Here is a 23,669-nt window from a genome sequence, read left to right on the forward strand (position 1 = left end):
TCAGATGAGACCCATCTCTCACTGAAACTATATCTTTCCCTTGGAACGACTAGAGTGTGTCGGTCCATAGATCAACCAAATTGGCTATAAGTACACTGTGTCCATGTCTTGGGGTGTCTTTCCACGTACCATTGTCTTGGATTGATCGAAGAGTAACTTTCCACGCCCCATCATCGACAAAAGAGTGTCATTTCAATAGTCGTCCAAATCGGACGAAACCATATCCTTCTTCATGATCGGTCGAAGGGTGTCGTATCATTCCTAAGTTACTTGGTCATCAACCAAAGGGTATAGGTAATCAGCCGAAAGGCGTTGAGTAGCACCAAATTACCCCCATGCATCTGATATGATTTTCATTCCCCTGTGGGGCAGTCATTTATCCATATCCTAGTGAAATAATCAGCCATGCACCCCCAGCACACATATAATTCCCGTTCAAGCAGTGCTGTATCACTCTCAAAACTTGATTCTCGATTGAGCAGTGTCGAATCACCCTCAAAAGTTGATTCTCGATCGAGTGGTGCCGTATCACCCTCAAAACTTGATTCTCGGTCCAGTGGTGCCGTATCACCCTCAAAACTTGATTCTTAGTCGAGCGATGCCGTATCACCCTCAAAAGTTGATTCTCGGTCGAGCGGTGCCGTATCACCCTCAAAACTTGATTCTCAGTCGAGCGATGCCATATCACCCTCAAAACTTGATTCTCGGTCGAGCGGTGCCGCGTCACCCTCAAAACTTAATTCTCGGTAGAGCGGTGCCTTATCACCCTCAAAACTTGATTCTCAGTTGAGCGGTGCTGCATTATCCTCAAAACTTGATTTTCGGTCAAGCGGTGCCATATCACCCTCATGCATTCTCTATCGGTTAAGTGGAATCTTTTTCTAGATTTAGTGAATGATTCCAACCCGTTTGAATCTTCTTCAAGATTTAACGAATGATTCTTCGAAATTTAGCAAAAGATTCTTGACCGTATGAGTCTTTGATTTCTAATCATTCGGGTCGACTGTTACTCTCAAGTAAAAGACCAAAAGGTCATTTGCCAGAAGAGTACAGAATGAAGACCGTTACTCTTAGACGTGTGACTGGATGGGTCACCCGATAATAGAGTGCGGAATGACAAAATGAAGACCGTTACTCTTAGACGTGTGATCGGATGGGTCACCCGATAATAGAGTGCAGAATGACAAAATGAAGACTGTTACTCTTAGGCGTGTGACCGGATGGGTCATCCGATAATAGAGTGTGGAATGACAAAATGAAGACCGTTACTCTTAGATGTGTGATCGGATGGGTCACTCGATAATAGAGTGCGGAATGACAGAATGAAGACCTTTCCTCTTAGACGTGTGATTGGATGGGTCACCCGATAATAGAATGCAGAATGACAGAATGAAGACCGTTACTCTTAGATGTGTGACCGGATGGGTCACCCGATAATAGAGTACGGAATGACAGAATGAAGACCGTTACTCTTAGACGTGTGACTGGATGGGTCACTCGATAAAAGAGTGCGGAATGAAATTAATTTGGGTTGCCGAATGGTCGGTATTGTCATGAAGATTTGGTTATTACCGAACTTTTTTTTCTCTTAAGGGTTATCGAAAGATTTCATCGCTATTAACCGCTTGTTTAGTAACTCCGGTTGAGTGGTACCATATTACCCTCACATAATAAAGATTTAGTTTTTCCAGAGTTTTTCATTTGAGGTTTATCGAAGGATTTCATCGTGATTAATCGTCTGTTTTGGCAACTCTGTCGCGTTTGAGCAAAGCGTCAGCAGTACATGCTCTTGGTGACAAAATTAGTTGGTCATTTATCTTTACCCTTCGGCTGTTGGCACAGGCCTCGGCCAAAGATGCGCAAATTGTAGACACTGAATTTTGTCACCCCCCGACGATGATGACAACAGGACACAGACAGACATCGGTATCTCTCTCAAGAAGGACTCTTGTCCCTACATCTAAACCAAATCACCCTAACATCCCTAAAATGACTAATAAGACCCTTTTATCAACCACTGAAGGAGGTACTGCTTACCTTCCCCGACCACGGCGGTCCCCTAGAAAATTTTCTAAAGAGTCAAAAAGGAAAAGAAAGCCCACAGGCCCAGACAGAACCCCAATACTAGAGGAGCCCATTTAAGATCCAAAATTAAGAAAAATTGACACTGTGCCCCCACGGCGTCGGGGACACTCCCACGGCACCGTGGGGACCCACCACGGCACCACTGTACTTTTTTCACGTCGCCGTAAAGGAGTGTGACATCATCCTGCTGACGTCATCCACGGCGCCGTGGAAAAGTCCCCCATGGTGCCGTGGAGGACTTATTTGGCCCAGCTTGTGGGGCACTCCCCCCGGTAAATAGGAGGGTCCCCCTCCCCTCATTTCACAGTTTTTCGGGAAGAGAGACCCTCCCAGCTCATTTTTTACCCCTTTTTCCCCCGATTCTCTCCCTCTTGAGCGTCTGTTGGAGCGAGACTCCAAAGGTATGGGTAGATCCTTCGATTACCCACTCGAGTAAAGAGCGGTTCTTATCCCGCAACTTCGTTATCCCATCAGTGTATGGATTACAAAAAATCCCTTTCATAGCCGTTATTCTGTCTGCATACAGATAACGAGAATCCCTTATACTGTCATTACTCTGCCCAAAGTCTGAGTAACGAAACCCATCTCGTATAATCCTTACTCTGTCCGACAAGAGAGAGGCAAGCTGATTGTCCGTCTCCACCTGAGCCGTGGGACATCACATATTTCGTACTTGGTGCATTTTCATTATTTTCTTGTATTTCTTGACATGTATCTGTCTCTTTCCTTCTTATTATTTTTGGTATAATGTAGACAATTAAAGTAATTTGCTTTAGTGTACATAGTAAATGATTTTTCTATCTTTATCATGATTAGTACATCATAACTTAGCCATGCATGTTAGTATAGAATATATTATTATGGGAGAATATTCGAAAACACACATCTAGTAGAAAGACCAGTTTGTTCGGGCGAGGTGGGTGCATAACACCTTCCCACTCTCGTAACCTGACTATTTACCCTGAATCTTTGACCAGACCATATGGAATCACGTAGCCCTTTCACTAATCCTGGATGGGGCTACACCCATTGGGTCCTAGGCCCTAATCCTAGGTGGCAACTCCATTTCTTTATGAAGTATGATCCCAATCCCCATGATGATATATCGGAACGATACGCCGTTATTCATCGAAGCCAATCCTTGTCGCCATAAGGCTGAGGAACCCTCGTCCCGGGGACCACGGTACTTACTGCAGGTTTTTCTGAGTTTTTTTGTCACACCCCGCCTTGGACATCCTAGGAGTAGCATGAACCGATGCGGTCTCGCACCCAACCTAGCCAGGAAGCTCTGTGCAGCACAGTTATCAAACATAAAAATAAAGAGTACTAACAGCGGAAAGATACGTATAAACGTAAAGTATTTACATAAAGTCCAATGAGGGACCACATGGTATACCTGTATAGTATGATCAAGATTATACCCCCAAAAGAAAATCCATAATTACAGACTTTTTCAAAAAGACTATCTACATTAGTGTTATACACACATAAAAAAGAATATAAATATCTACGGCCTATTCCATCAGGCCTACCTAAGAGTATGCACATAGATCACATATGCAGGACCCATCATGCTCCTCGGGCTCTGGGTCTGTGAAGTCCTCAAAGGCATCATCCACGAACTCGCTATCAGGTAGTCCGTCACCTACACATTCATCTAAAAAAAGAGGGTTTTCACAAGTGTGAGCTCACACTGAGCCCAATGAGAGGAAACAACACACACATACAAATGATGCATGCTCACATATTTTTAAATGAAATTATCAATCGCACAATATGATGCATGTTCGATTCCATTTTTATTAATCCACCTAACAAGCAGACTAAGTCTTTGGTTTGAACTACGGTATCGACTCGAGGGGTACTTTGGGTCACTTCTTTTATCGCCGCTGCACCCCCTCAGCCAATACAAGTAGGGAACCCGCCTCCACGCTTGGTACGTTGGCTTCAAACCTTTGGGCAGACCCCGATAGTCAAGTACCCCTGACCCTAGGTTAAATTCCTTTGCTCTAGGCGTCAGTAACCTGACTACCCAACACCTGAACCCCTGCTGGTAAGGGTTGTAGTTCGGGGTTTCCATCATAACCATGTTTTCTAGATGATGACATGTTGTGTTCAAGAGTGCACCGTATTCCATATACACGTCCGCTCAAGAACACAGGGTCACACAAATGGTGGTGCATATTAACTCCAAACAACAATCACAACCATTTTGCATATCCATACACCATTAATGAGAATAGCTTATACCATAGCAATTCCAAACAAGAGTTTAATATATCAGAACATGTTCAATTTAAACAATACACAATCCTAGACATGCATCTTTAGCTAACAATAAAATGAACACTCAAATATGAAAATCAAATCTGGAACTGTTGTTCATATATATAATAAATTAGATACAAATCACAAGCAACACCAAAAATCCCACTCACCTTGGTTGTCTTGATCAAGATATCCAACCAAGTGTCCAAAATCAAAGAGAAAGAGTTCAAAGCAGCTTCTATCCCCTAAATACAGAGTTATAAAAATGTTAAGACTCTTCCTAAAAGGCTAGAGTATCATCCCAAACCATTAAAGATCCCAAAAAGTCATTTAGAGGTGGTTGGAGCTTCTAGCTCCAGAAGGGCCGGTCAGCCTGCTCTGAAGAGCTAGCCCAGAAAACAAAGTTAAAAACAGCAATTTATTTGGCTGGGTTTTGACCACCAAGCTTGGTTCAGTTGGCCAAGGGGCTTAGGGAAGAGGAAAGAACACCCATTAAAGTCAATATTCATTGATTGTATGTATGATCCCAACTAAAAAGGGAAGGATTTGACGGTGAATTTGCTGAGTTAAACTTAAGAAATCTATAGCAGCAACACCTAAGCTAAAATAAGATAATCTAGAAATGGATTGAACTAATTACAAGTTAGTAGCTTACTTAATGATTGGTTAGAGAGGATTTGAAGGAAGAAGATCCAACATGCAAGCACATCAAGAGGGATTTCCAAGCCAAAATCACAAGCATATGCCCACTCCAAGAGCAGCCCAACGTTTTCTTCCTCTTAGCTTGGAGAAAAGATTTCTCAAAGCTAAGAATAAGAATATATATTTAGCCCCAAGGGCCTGTTTGTAAAAGGGTAGAAATAAATGGGTTTCTCCATTATTTAAAAAGTGATTCAAAGCTAAAAGGAAACCGATTCCGAGATAAATTTATTAATACACCAATTATCGATATGCCGGGGTCATACCGATACGACACGAGGTCTTACAAGATTTGGTCACAATGGACCCGGGAGGTACGGCAAGGCATCAAGCCGGCACGGCCAATCATGGTAGTAACTGACTCAAGGCCGATCGAAACAAGCATAGAATAAATAACTTATTTTAATTCTAAAACAGGTGTTATTACCTAATGTTAGGCATCCAACACAGATAATTGTTGCAAGTGGTCCGCCAAACATCTCTCGCACGCGAACCTTATATGCGACGGGCCACAGGGTTCCTTGGATTCCATCAAGGCTTTGTTCAATGGTTCCTCCACACAAGGTGCAATAGGGTGCGGGTTCATTTCAATGACGGACAATGCCCACAACGCGGAGACGGTCATGGCACCTAAAACCGCACCCGTAGGACCTATTAATTCAATAAAATTTTAAATTAGGCCCAATTTTATGCGGTGGGTCTCACATTTTTCCATCTTTTTCGACGTTATCTCGATGCCTTGATGCTCCGTTATTTTGCGGAAAGTCCCTCTATGTCTCGAATCTGCAAAAACGGGGATTTTTCCAAATTTGGTTTAAAAGTGCATGCGTGATCCCACTTCTAAACCCAATCTATAGTCCTTCAAGAGAGAGAGAAATAGTCCTTCCCCCTCCACCTGAGCTGGGGTTTTGTCCGATTTTCGTAATAAAAGTGTGCCCGATAAGCCGAAGTTTTGCCAGAATTTTAAAAAAGTTCTCTTGATACGTTGAGGTTTTGCCCAAATTTTGTCAAAAAAAGTTCGTTTGATAAGTTCGGGTTTTCCTCGAATTTTATCAACAAAGTTTGTTTGATAGAGCCGATGCTCCGCCGAAATTTATGCACGGAAGTTCCTCTCTTTCTGACCCTTGTTGGAGGTCATGCTCAGGTATTTTCACCTCCTTATTTCGTTTCAAATTTGGCATTATATAGGCCATTAAAGTAGCCTCTTTACTATATATATTAATATTTGTTAAGGTGTTTTATGAATTTTCCATGCATATATATGCCCATCATGTATCATAAATGCGCATAAAAAAGACATAAACCTTCTCCAAAAAGTATATTTTTATCCTTGCAGATCGCTAGAGATGACATGTTGATATATGCAAGTCCTTGGAGAAAAAAGAGAGTGAGATGGAAGATTTGGTTGGAACGATAGATTGTTGAAGAGATGGGTTTGGATTTTGCAAAGTAAGGGTAAAAGGGTAAAACTACATTGATGAAGGATAATATGACCATTTATGAATGTTTTGCTTCAACTTAAAAGATTGGGGTTAATTGTAAGTCCCACCATAGTTCAGGGGAGGTGCATGTAATTGTTCAAACAACAGAGGTTGTCTGTAATTGGACCAAACTGTAGGGGGTACATGAAAATTACTCAAAAAGCCAAAAAAAAAAAAAAAAAAAACTGTTTTAAACAGAAAAATTCGATCATTATTCTTTGACGAAAACTTTTGTATTAAAAAAAGGGTTATTTTTAAATGCCCCCTGAAAATGGCCAAATTTACAGTTGTCCTCTTGAATTTTCACTAATTCCACATGTACCCCTATTTGCCAAATTAAGTACCATTATAGTTCCTACCGCTAGACAGAGACATTATAACATAATGGATCCCAATTTTTGAACTTCGATGGACCATTATGCCCTTGGATAGGGTAAAATGACCAAAATGACCTTACCTGGAAAAAAAAAAAAAAAAACCTGCAACTCATCTTTCCCAAATCGTTTAGGGTTTGGGGAAGATGAGTTCTTGAATCAGAAATCAAGAATGGAGTCATTGGAGAAGCAGCAACAGAAGCTTGTGCAATAGGAGGAGGAGGAGCAACAACAGTTGCAGCGGCTTGGACTTCTTGGGCTTTGTCAGGCAACGATTCTGAAGCTTCAAGCGAAGAAGAAGCCGAAGAAGAAGACGAATTGGAATTGGCCTTCAATCTGGCCTCGAAAATCTTGTCCTCAGTCTCGGCGAGTAAAGCAATGGCGGATCAACAAGAGCTACACCTCCTTCATCTACCATGATTGCAGCTAAGTACCCATCATAGAAAGTCTCAACATCGATGTCAGCTTTGTCTGATTCAACAACAACGACATTTTCCCCCTTAGAGAGTTTATCCCCTTCGGATTTCACCCAAGAAACGATCTTCCCCTCGGTCATGGTGGAGCTCAGTGCCGGCATGAAGATCTCTCGGATCTTGGCCTGAATTAGAATCAGGTTTGAAGGGTTGTTTCTGAGGGTCGGGAGAGCTAATGGGTTGGGGTTCTTGTGGAGCTTCGAAGATGATGGGATGAAAGAGGTGCCAATGTTCAGTAAACCTGCCATTGTTAGGAGGCGTGTTTGAATTCGTTCAAGAGAGAAAAATGAAGAGTTGTAGAAGTTTAGAGAGTTGGATTGGAGAAGGAAATGGCGATTTTGTTATGTTTCGGGTTGATTTTGGTTTTATTTCCTTTCGTTTCTTCCTCGAATGCATCGACAAACAGGCAGAGATTTCAAGTATTTCTCCAACGACTCCATTCTTGATTTCTGATTCAAGAACTCATCTTCCCCAAATCCTAAACGATTTGGGGAAGATGAGGTGCAGTTTTTTTTCTTCTTTTTAGGTAAGGCCATTTTGGTCATTTTACCATATCTAGGGGCTGAATGGTCCATCGATGTTCAAAAACTTGGATCCGTTATAGCATAACGTCTTTGTCTAATAGGAGGGACTATAGTGATACTTAGTTTAGAAAGCAAGGGTGCACATGGAATTTATGAAAATTTAGGGGGCAATTGTAAGTTTGGTTATTTTTAAGGAGGCATTTGAAAATAATCCTAAAACAAAATATTTTAAACAAAAAATTATCACCCCAGTACTGGGAGCGGTCCAGTGCGCATCGTGCGACTGGACACTGCTCATGTGCGCACAGTGGGGAAGATCCTTTTTAAACAGAAAAATTCGATCATTATTCTTTTGACGAAAACTTCTGTATCTCTTTTTCATATTTTTGGAGTGAAAACGACCCACGAAGAAGAAATTCCCATTCTCTCACACAGTCACACTCGATGCTACACACTCCTCGCTCAGATCCCAAAAACCACAAGAAGAAGAATGAAGAAAACACTAGCATTTTCGATTTCTCCTAAAAGGATTTCGTTTTTCTCCTTTTCCTTCTCCTTCGTTTCGTCCAGAGTCCACAAAGACATGTCCACGTTCGTGTGACCTTGAAAGAAGCGTCTCTATTGATTGCTTTTGTGATTCTTCAATGGCCACCGGTGGCGGAACCGAAGAACAGCAACAGTTTTCTCTGTTAGGAAAAACCCTAAAAGAAGGCGAACGTCTACTAGCCCCTACGAGGAGACCCGACGGTACTCTCCGAAAACCCATTCGAATTAGGGCAGGTTACGTCCCTCAAGATGAAGTTGCGATATACCAGTCCAAAGGTGCTCTGGTAGGACAGAGCAATTCATCGTTTCTGTGTTCATTCTGGGTCACTTCTTCTTGTTCGTGTTTGCTTCTTATTTGTTTGTTTTTTCTTGTCGTAGCTGAGGAAAGGGTTGGGTACACCTGAGTTTCTTCCAGGTTATGATCCAGTGTTGGATGCGAAGCTGAAGTCTAAGTCTGCTAGAAAGAATGAAAGAAAGAAGGAGAAGAAGCAACAGGTACTTAGTTGCTCAATTTCTTCATAAGTTTGAGTTTTTAAAGCAATTTTTGCATGTTTTGTTCTTAGCTGGAGTAGCTGATTAGGATCACTGTGAAATTGTTTATTCTGCCTCAGTAACAAGAGATACTAGGGCAACCAGTGGAATGTTGGGTTAGTTAGATAGATCTCTTTTTTTCCATCTATGCTTGCCTTGAATGAATTTACTGGATTTTTGTGTTAGAATGATTGGTGTTTAATCAAAGAGCCAGTGTATTCTGTGGGAGCTGGTGGTTTTAGGAGTAAGGGATTGTTCTTGGTGAAAAGAAGCCAACTTTCTGCTAATTATTGCTTTTGAATGTGGAGAGCTACCCACCTATTAATGTGGTTAAGTGGCCAACATTGGACCTCACATTAGTTCTTTATGAATTGGCCGTTTGATTTGTTTAAATATTGCTTGAATTTTTTTCTATTGAAGATAACTTGGGGTAGTAATATTTGAAATCTGGTTATAACTTCTCTGATCTCTCCATCCTTCTAATAATCAGTGTATCAGACAGAGGCTATGATCTGAGTTCTTGGGTTCTAACTAATGTAGGAACTAGTTCAACTAAGAACCAACCCTACAGTTGGATCGATGTACTGTCTAGCAGTGGAGATCTTCAGCAAAACACCATAGAAAACTGAACCGCATACGCTAATTTGAGGGTTCTTCAATCAGCAATGGATTGGAACTCCATACGGCTTCTTGTAGTGACTGGTTACAGAATTCCAACACTGTAGTTAAGCCTTAGATTGCAGTAGACTTCAGAATACAGATCTCCCACAGAGTCGATTGGAAAATAAAAGAAAATTCGAAGAAGATAAAATAAGGTAGGATAGATTTGGATTGAGTCTCTCACTCTCTCCCGGGCCTCTCACCCTTTCAAGGCATCTCAAAAAATTAAATAAAAGTCCTAATCTATCTAGGAAATAAAATCCTAACCTACCCTCTAATTTCAGATTGCATATAAGTTTATTTATAAAACCAAAACAGAAACAGATCCCAATAGAAACCTATCTAATGAAACTAATTATAATAGCTGTAGGAGTCCTCCACGTATTGGCAATTGAGTCTTCAATTTGCGTTCAATCTCTACCAGCTGTCATGGGGCCCACTTGAACCTAGAATTAATCTTCTATTTAATCTTTACCGCAAGGAATTTGTCTTCAAGACTAATCTTCTCACAGCTGGCCGCACGAAGTGGAATTACTCTGGAAAATATCCCCCTACAAATCAGCAAACTTGATTGCAATTATATCTCCCAAATATAACTGAGGGAAAATTACGTGTACACCCCATGTACTTTGCCTAAAATAGGAATAAACCCGAAGTTTCGAAAAATTGGCTTGTACACCTCTTCGATTTAAAACGAACTACCTACTCATTATTCGGAGGTGAATCATAGAACACCAAAAGCTGTGGTATCTTATGGACCTAACATAGGTCACATCCCTCACAACATAAGATTGAAAGATCCAAACCTTCCTCTCCGGAGCGGAAACGGACGTGGCCAAAACATATAAAGATCGGCGTAGTCGCTCATAGGGACATATCCGGATAGAGGATAGTGACGATCGATTCATAGATAGATCTCTCTCCATATAGATAGGAATTGGCTGTTAAGTGATGACGTTGGATATAACTTGGACTTGAATGATTCTTATACCCTTTCCTAGCACTTCTAACAAACCAATGACCATCTCTTCTTCTCCCTCTAAACTCTTCGGCGCTGCCATGGATGAACTCCAGACCCTTAAGACCCGCCTCTGCATCATCGGTAGCGGCCCCGCTGCTCACATTGTCTAGGGATTTCCTTCCACTGCGATGGGCTCCGTGATCAACTTCACCAAGGCAAGTAGGGGATTGCGTCTGATATATCTCCTATCAATATCCTATACTCTTCCACTGAAGAAAGGTAAAAAGAGTAGCACCAGTGATTTGGGTGACCATCCATCTTCAAACCCCTGCTTAGAACATGCAGAATCAAGCGGCTTTATTCTTCTTTTCCCTTGTTCCGGTCACAAGCCCGCCAGTGAGATAGTTGACGAGCAACTTCATAGATTCTATTACTGCGTTACTGCTGGCAAAAAATGTTCTCATTATTTCACAACTCTGGCTGCGAGGTTCGGCCATTGGAATGCCATTATCAGAATGGAACTGCTTGATAAACTATGCAGAGCTGAATTAGGAACCAGTTCTGTGCTTGTTAGCTTCTCCCCTGTTTTTGATCAGGTGAAGATTCTGGCTCTGAGCCATTTTAGGATCAAAACTCGAATGGTTGCTTGCTTAACAGGTAAAGATCTCTGCATACATCTTGGTTGGGGTTTGGCAAACTGAACCCACCAGTGGTATAGACTATGGAGTGTAGGAACATTTCTCCGTTTCTTGGTACTGGAAACTCAGCACCTATGGCAGATGGTACTTAGCTCAAGTCACTTAAATTCAACCTTTTAATTTACTTCCATACCCTTTCCCAAGGAATTAGTATTTGGTTATTAACTAGTTCGAAAGAATGAGCCGATCTCATACGATGGGGAACTCTGATCTATTCCACCTTTAGTTCAGGTTGTGGGAGATCTGGCGGAGGGGGTAATGTAGGACAGTAGGAGTGCGGGAGAGGGCAGGTAACCCAGAAAAAAATCAGACTTACTGGGTCGCAAAAGCCTTATGCTGATAATCGCATATGTTCCGAGAGAGCGATAAGATCACGAAGAAGGGTTACTGATGAGAAACCTTGCAGGGATGAACTGCTGGAAATCTCAGAATCCGGCGATTTGAACCGGCCATAGGCGACGGGCAGAAACCCAAAAAGAATGGGTTTAACATTGGCTAAGGTGAGGAAGATGAACATTAGTCAAAATCGGCAATGAGGAAGTGGAAGTTCTCGATGTCGGTGGTGGTGGTGAATAGGCCACTGGGTGCAATGTCATTGGTCATCCAACCTTTGAAGAAGATGGGTTTGATCTCTGCACAGGCGGCGAAAATGGCGGCGGTGTGAGCAGCGGGGCCGCTACCGCTGATGCGGAGGCGGGTCTTCAGGGTCTGGAGTACATCCATGGCAGCGCCGGAGAGTTTAGAGGGAGAAGATGAGACGGTCATTGGTTTGTTAGAAGTGTCAGGAGAGGAATTTCAAGCCCAAGTTATATCCCATGTCATCACTTAACAGCCAATTCATAACGGACTGTTAATTTTGTGTGTGTGTGTGTGTGTTTTTTTAAATCGAAGGGGTGTACAAGCCAGTTTTTCAAAACTTTGGGTTTATTCCTATTTTAGGCAAAGTACAGGGTGTGTACGCGTAATTCCTATAACTGATCAATCTCCTACTTTATTTCTGGAAATAAAACCCCTTTTATGCTGCTGGAGGATTTCTTCTTCAAATCTGGAAATATGGTAACTCCAAATCTATTTAAATCTGAAGATACTTCTTCCACAAAATATGCTGGACGATAGGGGGGGTGAACCTAGACAGGTCTTGCTCATTCCTTATGATATACTCCTCAAAATTAGAAATCTGGTCTGCTGGAACGTGCTCCATTGAACCAACCAAGAACCAGGCCACATCGTCAGACCAGGCTGCCTTCCACAGCAATTGAATCCCACGACTACACTGGGCTGATTTTGGGGCCTTGTTCCTTCGGCTACACATGGACCTATGATCTACATCACTAACCCAAAGAAATTTCTAGATGGACCCTTAAATGTATGTAGGAGTTGTTTGAATCCTTACCCTGATGGTTTAGTGTATTAGGATTCTATTGATCTTTTCTTTTCTTTTTTTATTTTTTTTTTATTTTTTATCCCCTAAGGTTTCCAGGAAGTTAGTTTATGCCCCCCTCTTTATTTGATGAGTGACTATTATTTTATTAAGAGCTAAGAGAAGAAAAGAACACAACAAGGCTCCAAAGAGGACCAATCCACAACTATAGATAAAAACAACAATAACCACTCTCTAGGTAGAGCAACTTAGAGACCCCCTACACAATAGGCTTCACTAGAGGATGCGTTACGAATCCTTGCTGAAATAGGTTTTACAAACAGGAGAGATGACGAGTTGCAGAAAATGAAGCTGGAACTCAAAGAATATAATGGGAAACTTGATCCCCACACATTCCATGACTGGCTTACTTCTCTAGATGACTACTGTGATTGGTCTGACTGGTCAGAACCCAAGAAACTAGAGCTAGCACGAGCCAAGTTAGTTGGATCAGCTGAGGAGTGGTGGAGATCATATGAGCATTGAGCAGAGGCTACATGTTCGTGGCACCGAATCTACCACATGGGAGGAGATGAAAAAAAAACAAGAGAGTCCTAGTGCTTGACGCTCCCGCTACTGCAGGGTCTGGGAGGGGCAAATGTACGTAGCCTTACTTCCGCTTCGCGGAGAGGCTGTTTGCATGTTTCAAACCCACAATCTAATGGTTGCAATAACGCAACTTAACCTGGTAGGAGATGAAAGAAGAGTTAAATTCCAAATATCTTCTCCATATTTTTCGAGCATGACTGCATGACCAGCTCAATACCCAATGGTAGGGTACTCTTTCAGTTGCAGACTACATGGAGTAGTTGGACGCATTGGTTTCACGCACAGTAATTGATGAGGATGACCTCCAGCTGATTTCGTGACTTAAGTCGGGACTGAATCACCAGACCAGAAAGGAATCAACGCCCATGAGTTGTACAATTTGCAAGACTGTTTCCAGCAGGCCCTACAAGCGGAGGAAAATCTCAAGTTCCCCTCTAGGAAGTTCACTTCTCAAGCCGAGGAATACGACAAGACACCTACAGCTGGCACTATCATAGGGAGGCCCCTAGATGTTAGTAAGGACGAAGGTAAAACACCAATGGAGAGCGGTGGTGATATTGAATGTTTTTAGACCCAAAAAGACAAATCTTTTGTACCTTTATTTCTTGGGTATTGAAGTTGCTCAGTCAAGGAAAGGAATTTTGCTTTCTCAAGACACCTACAACAGGTACTATCATAGGGAGGCCCCTAGATGTTAGAATGGACAAAGGTAAAACACCAATGGAGAGTGGTGGTGATATTGAATGTTTTTAGACCCAAAGAGACAAATCTTCTGTACCCTTATTTCTTGGGTATTGAAGTTGCTCAGTTAAGTAAAGGAATTTTGCTTTCTCAGTGAAAGTATGTCCTGGATTTATTTACAGAAATAGGGATGTTAGGTTCCAAGCCTCTAGATACTCCCATGAATCTAAATAGGAAGCTTACAGCTGAAAGTGGTGATGTTCTAGAAGATCCTGAGAAGTATCAAAGGTTGGTTGGAAAATTGAATTACTTGACTGTGACACGACTTGATATAGCTTTTCCTATCAGTGTTGTGAGTCAGTTTTTGCTCTCTCCTCGTACATCTCATTGGGATGCTATTGTTCGTATTTTAAGGTATCTCAAGAAGGCTCCAGGTTGTGGTCTACTATACTCTAATCATGGACATGGACGTCTTGAAGGTTTTTGTGATGCTGATCGGGCTGGATCTCCTACTGATAGGCGGTCAACTACTGGCTACTGCACTTTTGTTGGAGGGAACCTTGTGTCTTGGAAAAGCAAGAAACAAATTGTTGTTGCTAGATCTAGCGCAGAAGCTGAATATCGGGCCATGGCACATGCCACTTGTGAACTAGTGTGGGTGAAGCAATTGTTGACTGAACTTGGGTTTGAAAGTGGGTCTCCTATGCAGTTGTGGTGTAATAACCAGGCTGCTATTCATATTGCATCGAATCCAGTGTTCCATGAGAGAACGAAGTATATTGAAGTTGATTGTTACTTTGTTCGAGAAAAGCTAAAATAGGGAGTTATCTCCATTGGTCATGTTCGCACGGGAGAGCAACTTGCAGATGTTTTTACCAAGTCTCTTAAGAGTAGTAGAGTTGATTATATTTGTAACAAGCTGGGCATGATTAATATCTATGCTCCAGCTTGAGGGGGAGTGTTAGAAATTATTGAGTAAGGTTGAGGGAATCGTGGCTGGCGCCTTGTGCAAGTCACGATTCCTTAAGCAATTCTGTCCTATTTTTTTGTTTTATTTTTGAATCGGTCTCTATTGTATTCTGCCTATAAATTTTGAATGGAGTGTGGAGTCGTAGCACAAGAGTTATGACTCCCAGAGTTGCAGCCATCTCTCTTCTTCTCCCCTCTATTTTCTTCTTCTTCTTTTTCTCCTTTATTATTTACAGACTTCAATACGGATTTGAGCAATATGCATTAAGATTGTAATGTGGTATTCTATCCAATTCCTTTCAAGATGACAATGAATGCAACAAACTGATTTGATGAATATTACCAAGCTGATAATGCAGTCTAAGCCATAGGTTTAGGTGGACGGTTTAGATAGGTCACCTGTCAAATTCCAGACTAAAATTCAACCACATACCCCCCTGTTTGGATAAATTTAATTTTTCCATATGGCAGAATTAGATGGACCAACAAACTGATTTGATGAATGTGAAAGTTGATAATATGCATCAATATTCAAATTTCAATTCAATTTTGCATCATGTGTCTCAACTATCCCTTTTGATGGCCATTCTAAGCTCCGCAATTAAGAATGAACCCAACCTAGGCTTGGTGATCAATCAAACTATAAATTTGGGTACATCAACAAATGCTATTATTGTGTTTATTAGGTGTACATGTTTGTTGCATAGTGAATGTATGCTCGTATTTTTGCTCCCGGATTTTTACAAAGCAACCGTATTAAACACGTGTTAAACGCATACCGTATCATTGGCCATACACGTTTTATTGCGCCAGATTTTTGAAAAGTATTATTACCGTGTAGTCCATTAAATTGCCATACATATCTATACTTGTATTATTGCTGTTCCCGAGCGTACTAGCTATGGTCTCACTTTGTCATCTGTTGATGAGGAAGATGAAATCCTTGTAATTTTGTCGCTTAGGGCAATCTCTTGTGAGGAACATTATTGTAAAGCACAGTCAGCACCTTCCAAAATGAGAAGGAAGTAATCTTGAAACTGTCTCCTGTATCCTTAGTCCAAACATCCCTAAAAGTATGTCTCATCTCCCTTCAATGTAGATTATGTTTTTTTTCCTGTTAATTTTGTAGTTTGTGAAGCATTTCACAAAATGTACATTCTTAAATACCTTCAAATTTTAAGATATTATGCACTACTTATTTGTCATTTTTGGTTTATAAGATCACTATTCACTAGGCATTTTACTCTCCATCCAGTGCTGATGCTTATGGGAGTTGAGTTGCTTTTTTCATAGTTAAATTAATCATCTCTTGAGAAAGATTGGTATTGATAACCACAATCTGATCTTCTGGCCATCGGGGATCATGTCTCCTTTGCAATTTCTGAGTGTTTTTTTTTCCTTTTTCCGTGGGGGCATTTGATTCTTATTTTGAAAAATGTCTTCTCGTTTAAGTTATCAATAGTAGATGTATGAAACTCCATTCTCTGAAGTTTACATCTTGTTGCTTGTGGATAATACCTTATGATTTCTTTGGAAATAAGACTGGTTACCTGTAGCAGGCTGCTCTTGAGAAGGGAAAGAACTTGGAGTCGAATTCCACTGGAGAGGTGCCTTCTGCTGAAGATGTGGTCCCCAGATCGGAAGCTGTTGAATCAGTAGCACATCAAATGAACACACTAGCTGTTTCAGAAATTCCCTCAGTTGTTGCTCCTTCTGCAGACTCAACTGAGTGCTCCAGTACTTGGGGTCCTGGTCCAGATATTGACAAGAGAATTAGAGCACTAAAAAAGAAGGTTATTTTTCTAGCTTGATGAATTCTACATTGATGTGGTGACCATACTTTTGCTCCTTTTCTTTTAGGTTATTTAGCTCAACGCCTTTAGGCAAAGCTTGATTCATTTTAAAATTTTCCCCCTTTTATGGTAAGGGAGGGGACTCGTAGGAAATACTATGTTTTTGTTTTTTGTTGGCTTTATTAGAGGTAGCTCAAAGTTCATAAACAGTTATATAGTTTTTTTATGCAGATCCGGGGTTCCAAAGCTCAACTCGGATCGCTTATGGACCCACACAATTAACAAAAGTCCAAATAATAGAAGGGCAATGGCAATCTTATAATAACCAGAAATTCCTAAGGTTTAAATTGGTAGGTAAAGAAGAGAGGATCTAATGAGGATTAGTATTTATTTGTCAAGAGCAAACTAGAAAGGGTTTGTAAAGCATGGACTAAGTGGAATAAAGGGCGAAAAGAGGGGTAATATGGGAAAGTGGGTGAATAAAATAAAACCACAAAAGGAATTGTGGAGGAGGAATTTCTCTTCAACCTACTTCTCAGCCCTGTACGAAATGAGAGAGTCCAGCAGAAATCTATCTTCTTGGGGAAGAGAGAACTTCCTCTAGAGAGCTTCGATCGATTTTAGGGCTTCAGAGTTTGATTCGCAACATAATGCCTTCTATGAATCAGGTACAAATATACCCAACGGCTCATGAAGGGAGAAGATTCAAGGCCTGCTACTGCACCTATTGGAAATTACAAATCCAGGTCTGAGTTGGGTTCGGTGTTCACAGCAGGAAAGAGCTTAGGAACTGAGATTATAGGGTTCAAATCGAAACCCAAGCCTGCTAAATCTCAGTAACAGCAACCCTGCTCCAGATTTCAGTCAGCAACGTAAACTGTGGTAAGATATTCACTGGCGGGAAAACAGGGATGCTCTTGATGGCAGCAATCGGTTAACAAGAAGGAAAGGAGGATGAAAGCTGAGCAGAAATAAGGGGGAAAGAGGAATCAACCTTAGAATATGATTTGACAGAGAAAAGATCAGGGGGGAGAGATGAGAAGAAGAGAAAGAGAGAGGGGCTCGCACGAGCAATCAAAACCTCAAAGGTTTCAACCAAATAAATCAATTCATTCCAATCTAAATCCTTGCGTTGATTACAACCATTATTTAAAGAGAGAATAAAACTCCTAATTGTAATCTAAAACTGAAATAAAAATCCTAATGCAACTCTATCACTAATTAACCTATTAAAATTAAAATAGAAGATTACAAGATAAACCCCAACTAATAAAAACCCTAATAAAAAAATAAACTAAATATCGTACTGAACCCAAAAACCCAATTGGACCCGGTTCATCTTCATATGGGTTTCCCAACGGGTTTGGGCCGGTCCGCGGAATTGCTCTTGCAGCACTCTTTTTATATACTTCAAGGTTGGGTGGAAATCTTGTAATTTTTTTTGTGTAATTTCTTTTCTCAGCGAATAAACACTTCCAGGTACTTTTTCCTACACATTCGAAAGTTTTCGTCCACTAACTTAATGGTGTGTTATGGAGTTTCATCATTCTCTGAGGATCTCAGAAATATTGCAATTCCAACATTGCTAAAGGGAAAGGATATAGTTTTTATCATTCTTGTGGTGCTGCCTTGTTGGGGCACATTTGACTGATTGCTTCCATAGTGAACACCTTGTGCCTTGTTACAACGGAGGTCACAGTCAGCAAATGATTTTATTTTTACATGAAACTTTTATTATTTGGTAGAGCACAAAACCAGCTGACCACCTTCTATTCTTGTTCTCTACGAAGTTTGATTGGTTAAATGATTTTATTTTCACATGAAACTTTTTGTATTAGGTAGAGCACAAAACCAGCTTACCAACAAATCCAAGATTGCTTAAATCTTATTTATATTGAAGGAGTTATGTTCCGTTCAAACCTTACGGCTCTTTTTGTTTTTTAGTAATGTTTTACCATATTAAGATTTATAGAATTTTTAGATTTGAGAAAACCAAAGTTGAAAATTTCACCTACAATCGAAAATCCAATTTCTGTTCTTGAACCGGGGGGGGGGGGTTTGACTTTTTATCCTTTTGGATTTTTTTTTTAAACTATTTTTATTGGATTCAAATTGGGGGGGGGGGGAGGAGTGTATTTGTTTTTTTGCAAATAATATCTTAAGTAAATGAAATAACAAATATAAAAATTGCTTAAATGATATTAGTATAAATAAGGGTCAAGGTGTTCGATACCACAAAGGCGACAACCGCCCAGACCCTAAATTCGCCTGGGCACCTTGACAACTATGGATGATTTCAATGCATAATATATACATCATTGATTGCTGTCTTAACTGCTAACTAGCGCTGGAAGTATCGCTCCTTATTAATGCAGGATTTTTTCCCTTCCTAGTTGGCAGTTATGACTGCCATTTTGTTTCTTTGTTCTAAAAGGGAAATCAGTTTTTTCTTTTAATGTTAATGGGTCTGATGATAGTTTTGGTTTTAAGTTCTAGAGTTAAGGGTATGTGGAGCAGAATTTTCTCAGAGATGTGTGTTTGAATCTTGCAGATTCGGCTCACAGAAGCTCAACTGCAGAAGACTGAGCAAATAGATATGAAACCTGGGCAATTAGAGAAAGAGGCAAAAATGGAGCGCTTGTGTGAGGAGCTGAAACTTCTGGAGGATGAAAAGGCAGAGTTGGCAGCATCATGAGGTGAGGTTTGGTTCTGTGTGAAGAAACTGTGCAGTATTTATTTCATGCTTGGGTTCCAATCCTTCATCATGCGGGGAGAAGCCCATCTTAAATTTAGTTCTAACAAAGAGACCCTTAGGATCAGATGCATCAGAAATGTTCAATGCTTGTAGTTCATCTGTCTCTTATTGAACTGTTTTTGAAATTTGAAGGATGCTTCTTTACCATCCATGTTCGTCTAATTCCATCTTTCCATTCTGTATCATGTATAATCATATTTTCATGATTTCCAAGACTTGTGATGTTAGAGAACCTTTGCCATCTTGTTCAATGGTCACAGGATTTGGCATTGTTAGATTTAGGGTTTCTAATGCCAGCAAGAGGATATGAAGTTAAAGAAAGATAATAAAGAAAAGGGATTTGCTAGCCTGACAGTTACCATAAGGGAATGACGTCAGAACACCTAAAACAGAGGGTGGAAAAAACAAATAAAGTTTTTTCTAACAAATGGTTGGACGGCTGTGTCATTTTCTTGATAGTGATATCAATTAGTATTTTGATGCAGAATATGATCCTATATTGTTGAGAAGAGGGTATCAGTGTAGGGGTTGAAAAGAGTTTAAAATCAGGGGAAAGATTTCCAACAAATTCCAGATTGAAAGAAACAATGAAGAATATTGTTAAGTTCCTGTTGAGGAACTCTGTCAAGTTGACACTTCCCTCCTTCCTTCTCGGGCCTATGGTGCTTAGGAAGAGAAAGGACTAAGAAGATAAGTTGCAGATACTTGGGTACATGGAGGGAAACCTAATCCTCTGGTGTAACTGTAGTTGGCATTTCACACATGTACTTTTTTCTTCTCTTTCCTATTAAATTTTTACATAACTGAAAGTAAGAAATAACCACCTCTCCATGCCCACTAGACCCATTACTACTGAAACACAGTGAAAAGTAATTACCACTCAGAAACTACTCTAACTGCCTTGCATCGAATTGAAACATATGAATCCAACGAGAACCATGTAGTTGACCCCTCCAAAACATTTTCATATCAAATATCAACTACAGCAAGTAAAAAAAAAAAAAAACAAATTAAGTGACTAGTAGCAGATGGGGGGCAAACAAAACCTTGGCACGGTGAGCAACCAACGGTCTTGATTCTGTGAGTATCATTTTTAATTACAGTGTTTTTTCTTCTCTCTTTTTTTCTCCCACTCATATCATGGACTCCTGTTATTCCTACAGCTATAACAAGGGGGTTGGGAAACATTACTCTTTTGGCTTTCGTTACTTGAAAGTCAGATTCCAAAAAGGGGACAGTTTTCCTCGAGCCATGGTGAAGGGGAAATTCCTTTACCGATGGCCATCATTGCGGTAGGATGGATGCAAGATAATAGTCAGGTTTTTCGGACATCCAGCAAACTTGGGGGGGGGGGGGGAGGGGAGATACAACCCTAGAGTCATTGGTATTTCTTTCACCGTGGTTGAAGGAAAGGTTTCTCTTTCCAAAAAATGACTCATAATCACTGTTTGGCAACCAATTGCTTAAGACAGGTTACAAGGAATTGCTTCACCTATGGCCACCATTGCAGTACAATGGGTGCTAAGGAATAGACGGGTATTTTGGACATCCAACAATAATCACTGTAAGGCAAAGCTGGAATAGTGTAGATTTTGAGTTGGTTGTAATTTCAGCCGGTGTTTTTATGCTGCCGGTCTCAACATATTTCAGTAGTTCGGTTGAAAGTTATGAATTCTAGAATATTAAGGATGAAACTCCGCCAGTGTTTTTATGCTGCCGGTCCCAAGCCCGGGTAAAGGAGGAGGGTTGGTGAGTCAGGTAGGCAGCCGGCATTGTTCAAGTTTAGCTAATTTTTTTTTAGCTTGGATCCTAGAGTTATAAGGAATGAAAAAATTAGAGTTGATTCAAAAAGTAGTTCTAATACATTATAAGTTGACAGCTGTTTGAGGTGGTATGAACGTGCAATGGAAACGTTTGAATGCTTTGGTAAGGATGAGTAATATGATTTAGATTGGAGGAACTAAAAGAGTTAGGTATAGGCCTAAAATGACTATAGGAGAATGGTGAGGAAAGACGGGCATAGCTCAAGACTGGTAACAAGCATGGCTTTGAGTAGAGTTGATTAGTGAAAGAGGATCATGTAGAGGATCATGTAGCCTACCCCATATAGTTGGGATAAGGTTGGGTTGAGTTGAGTATAATACTAAGAATGGAATTATTTTTTGACTCAACATTGTATGCTTCATTGAATTGAGTAGAATACTATGGGTGCATCCGTAAATTTTTGATTCAATATTAATGATGAAAACTTTGCTTTGGTTTTAATATTTGATGAAGATGCATTAAACAATGGAAGTAAAGTAGACCTTTAGTCTCATGATGATGATGATATTTTGGTGCAATCACTATTTCTGCCTTGTGAAGAGATCAAATTATAATTTTTACCATTAAATGATGAATTCCCTCGATGTCACATGTCAAATTCAGTGGTCGATCTTAATTGTGTAGTCCAAGCATACATGGACAGGGATTTATTTCGGCACAGGCACAATTTCTGCCATTTGGATGATTTTTGGCCATCCGCATCGTCAAATACTATAGGCATCCCTTGTCAACCTCACTGATGCACCCTGATTTTTGCATCCGCTACCTTTATCATGCTAGTGGAGTAGTGGATATGTTGCCCTTTTAATGAATTTTGAGATCCACATTCCCATGCTGCATACTCACCATTGCCCTGGGGAAATTATTTGTGGTCACTCAGATAGCATTTTATAATTGAGTAACATTATTCTTAAGCGGTTTGGAAATTGAGTTTGAAGACCTCAACATTGAGCTGATGTATCAAGTACCTGGCAATAATCCGACTCCCTCACTGACCACTTATCAGACTTCTTTGCTTAGACCATTAATCCCTTGTGATCCACTAGTCCATATCATTGTTTGCCTTAATTTCAGCTTCACTTGTTTCCTAGCACTCTAAATGGGACAACACAAGGGTACTTTGGATGGCAAATTGCTAACCCCACAGATAATGTGAGCCTTATGATCGTTACAGTCTAATTATCTGTCAATAAAATATTTTTTTATATCTACTCTTCTGATGTAGTTGTATTAGGTTGAGTGACCTGCTTCACATATTCTTGTGAGGCCGAAGGCTTTAGAATAATTACATGGACTCCATTCCTGAAGCATAGTTGGAAAACCAGTTTTTCTGACTCGACTTGCCCTCAAAACCTGATGCTTGGGCGAGTCAAACCTGTTTAGGGTGAGTCATGGCAAAACCAAAGTTCCCTTGCATTAAGCTCTTTGAGCAGAGGCAGCACAGAGGAGAGATTAGAGAGTTGGTTGTGGTCCGTGGATGAAGTGATCAGGGAGTTTTCACCACTAAATGGCCTCTCTTGCCAATGGATTGAGTTCTCAGCTCCCTGTCATGGATGTTAGGTATTGAACATTGAAGGATTTGATTTTGACATTTTGATTTCTTTTGTTTGTTTCTCTTCTTTTAAGTAGGTTAGGATTGTATTCTAAACAAGTTAAAGAGAGTTGTTGGAGATGTTGAGTGAGAAGATGCTTGAGGGGCCTGATGTGGGTAGGGATTTCACCGGAGAAGTCTTTGTTGGAGAGGTAGATGATACAGGATCTTGAGGAGGGAGTAGTTGGTGACTGGGAGGTTTGGGAGGGTGGAGCCATTTATGCGGTTGCCGTGGAGTGGAGTGGAGTGGAGGCGGCGAAGCTGGTCCTGAGAAGAGAGTATCAATGAGGCCTCGCAGGTCCAAGGATGGGAGGGAGAGGGGGATCAATGTTAGTGCTGCAGTGGACACCATGTCATGAGAAGGTGTAGGCATCACATGACGGCCAGTTGCAGAGGAGGTTGTCGTGGGTGTCGGTCTCTGTTTGAAATCTAACGAGTGCATCGGTGTCATTGATGGGTCGAGCGGAGGTCCACCTCCCCAATAGATGACGAAGGTGGTGAGGTCCCGGCACCGGAGAGTGAGAGTTTCCATGAATGAGAGAGAAGGGCTAAAAATGGCCAGACATGGGTGAGTTTCATTTGACTAGGAAAAACCAAGATGCATGCGAGTGGAACAAGCTTGTGTTGAATGTGGCTTTTTTTTTTAATACTTACTGGATGGGCGAGTCTCTGACTCTTGACTAATTTTTGTCAATTTTTTTCTTGACTCGGGCGACTTGCTCAAGTCAAAGCATGGTTTTTACAACTATGTTCTGAAGATCAAGGTGTTCCCTAAAAATTCCTTTTG

The 23,669-nt window shown here is 40.8% G+C and overlaps 1 protein-coding gene across 6 annotated transcripts; it reads left to right on the top strand.

Moving 5' to 3' along the window:
• The first annotated feature begins 495 nt into the window (after positions 1-495).
• On the top strand, positions 496-22,320 carry LOC122662708 (partner of Y14 and mago-like). Of its 6 annotated transcripts, XM_043858418.1 has the most exons (6): positions 496-501; positions 8,477-8,734; positions 8,829-8,945; positions 16,476-16,712; positions 19,264-19,408; positions 21,895-22,320. In XM_043858418.1, the coding sequence occupies exons 2-5, from the start codon at positions 8,549-8,551 to the stop codon at positions 19,405-19,407; spliced, it is 684 nt and encodes a 227-aa protein (XP_043714353.1). In that variant the 5' UTR covers positions 496-501; positions 8,477-8,548; the 3' UTR covers position 19,408; positions 21,895-22,320. The 6 variants fall into 6 exon arrangements, with proteins under 6 accessions (XP_043714353.1, XP_043714354.1, XP_043714352.1 ...); XM_043858419.1 differs by lacking the exons at positions 496-501; positions 21,895-22,320 and adding an exon at positions 19,518-19,797 and having other exon boundaries at positions 16,479-16,712; positions 19,264-19,410; XM_043858417.1 differs by lacking the exons at positions 496-501; positions 19,264-19,408; positions 21,895-22,320 and adding an exon at positions 18,175-18,415 and having other exon boundaries at positions 16,479-16,712.
• Positions 22,321-23,669: the final 1,349 nt, after the last annotated feature.

The sequence above is a fragment of the Telopea speciosissima genome, chromosome 5, assembly GCF_018873765.1.
Source record: "Telopea speciosissima isolate NSW1024214 ecotype Mountain lineage chromosome 5, Tspe_v1, whole genome shotgun sequence".
NCBI lineage: Eukaryota > Viridiplantae > Streptophyta > Magnoliopsida > Proteales > Proteaceae > Telopea > Telopea speciosissima.

Bases quoted from the DNA above. Each gene is read 5' to 3' on its own strand.
- LOC122662708 (XM_043858417.1), top strand. From the start codon at position 8,549: ATGGCCACCGGTGGCGGAACCGAAGAACAGCAACAGTTTTCTCTGTTA. The intron at 8,735-8,828 runs GTAGGACAGAGC...TTCTTGTCGTAG, and splicing joins ACCAGTCCAAAGGTGCTCTG to CTGAGGAAAGGGTTGGGTAC. The intron at 8,946-16,478 runs GTACTTAGTTGC...TACCTGTAGCAG, and splicing joins AGAAGGAGAAGAAGCAACAG to GCTGCTCTTGAGAAGGGAAA.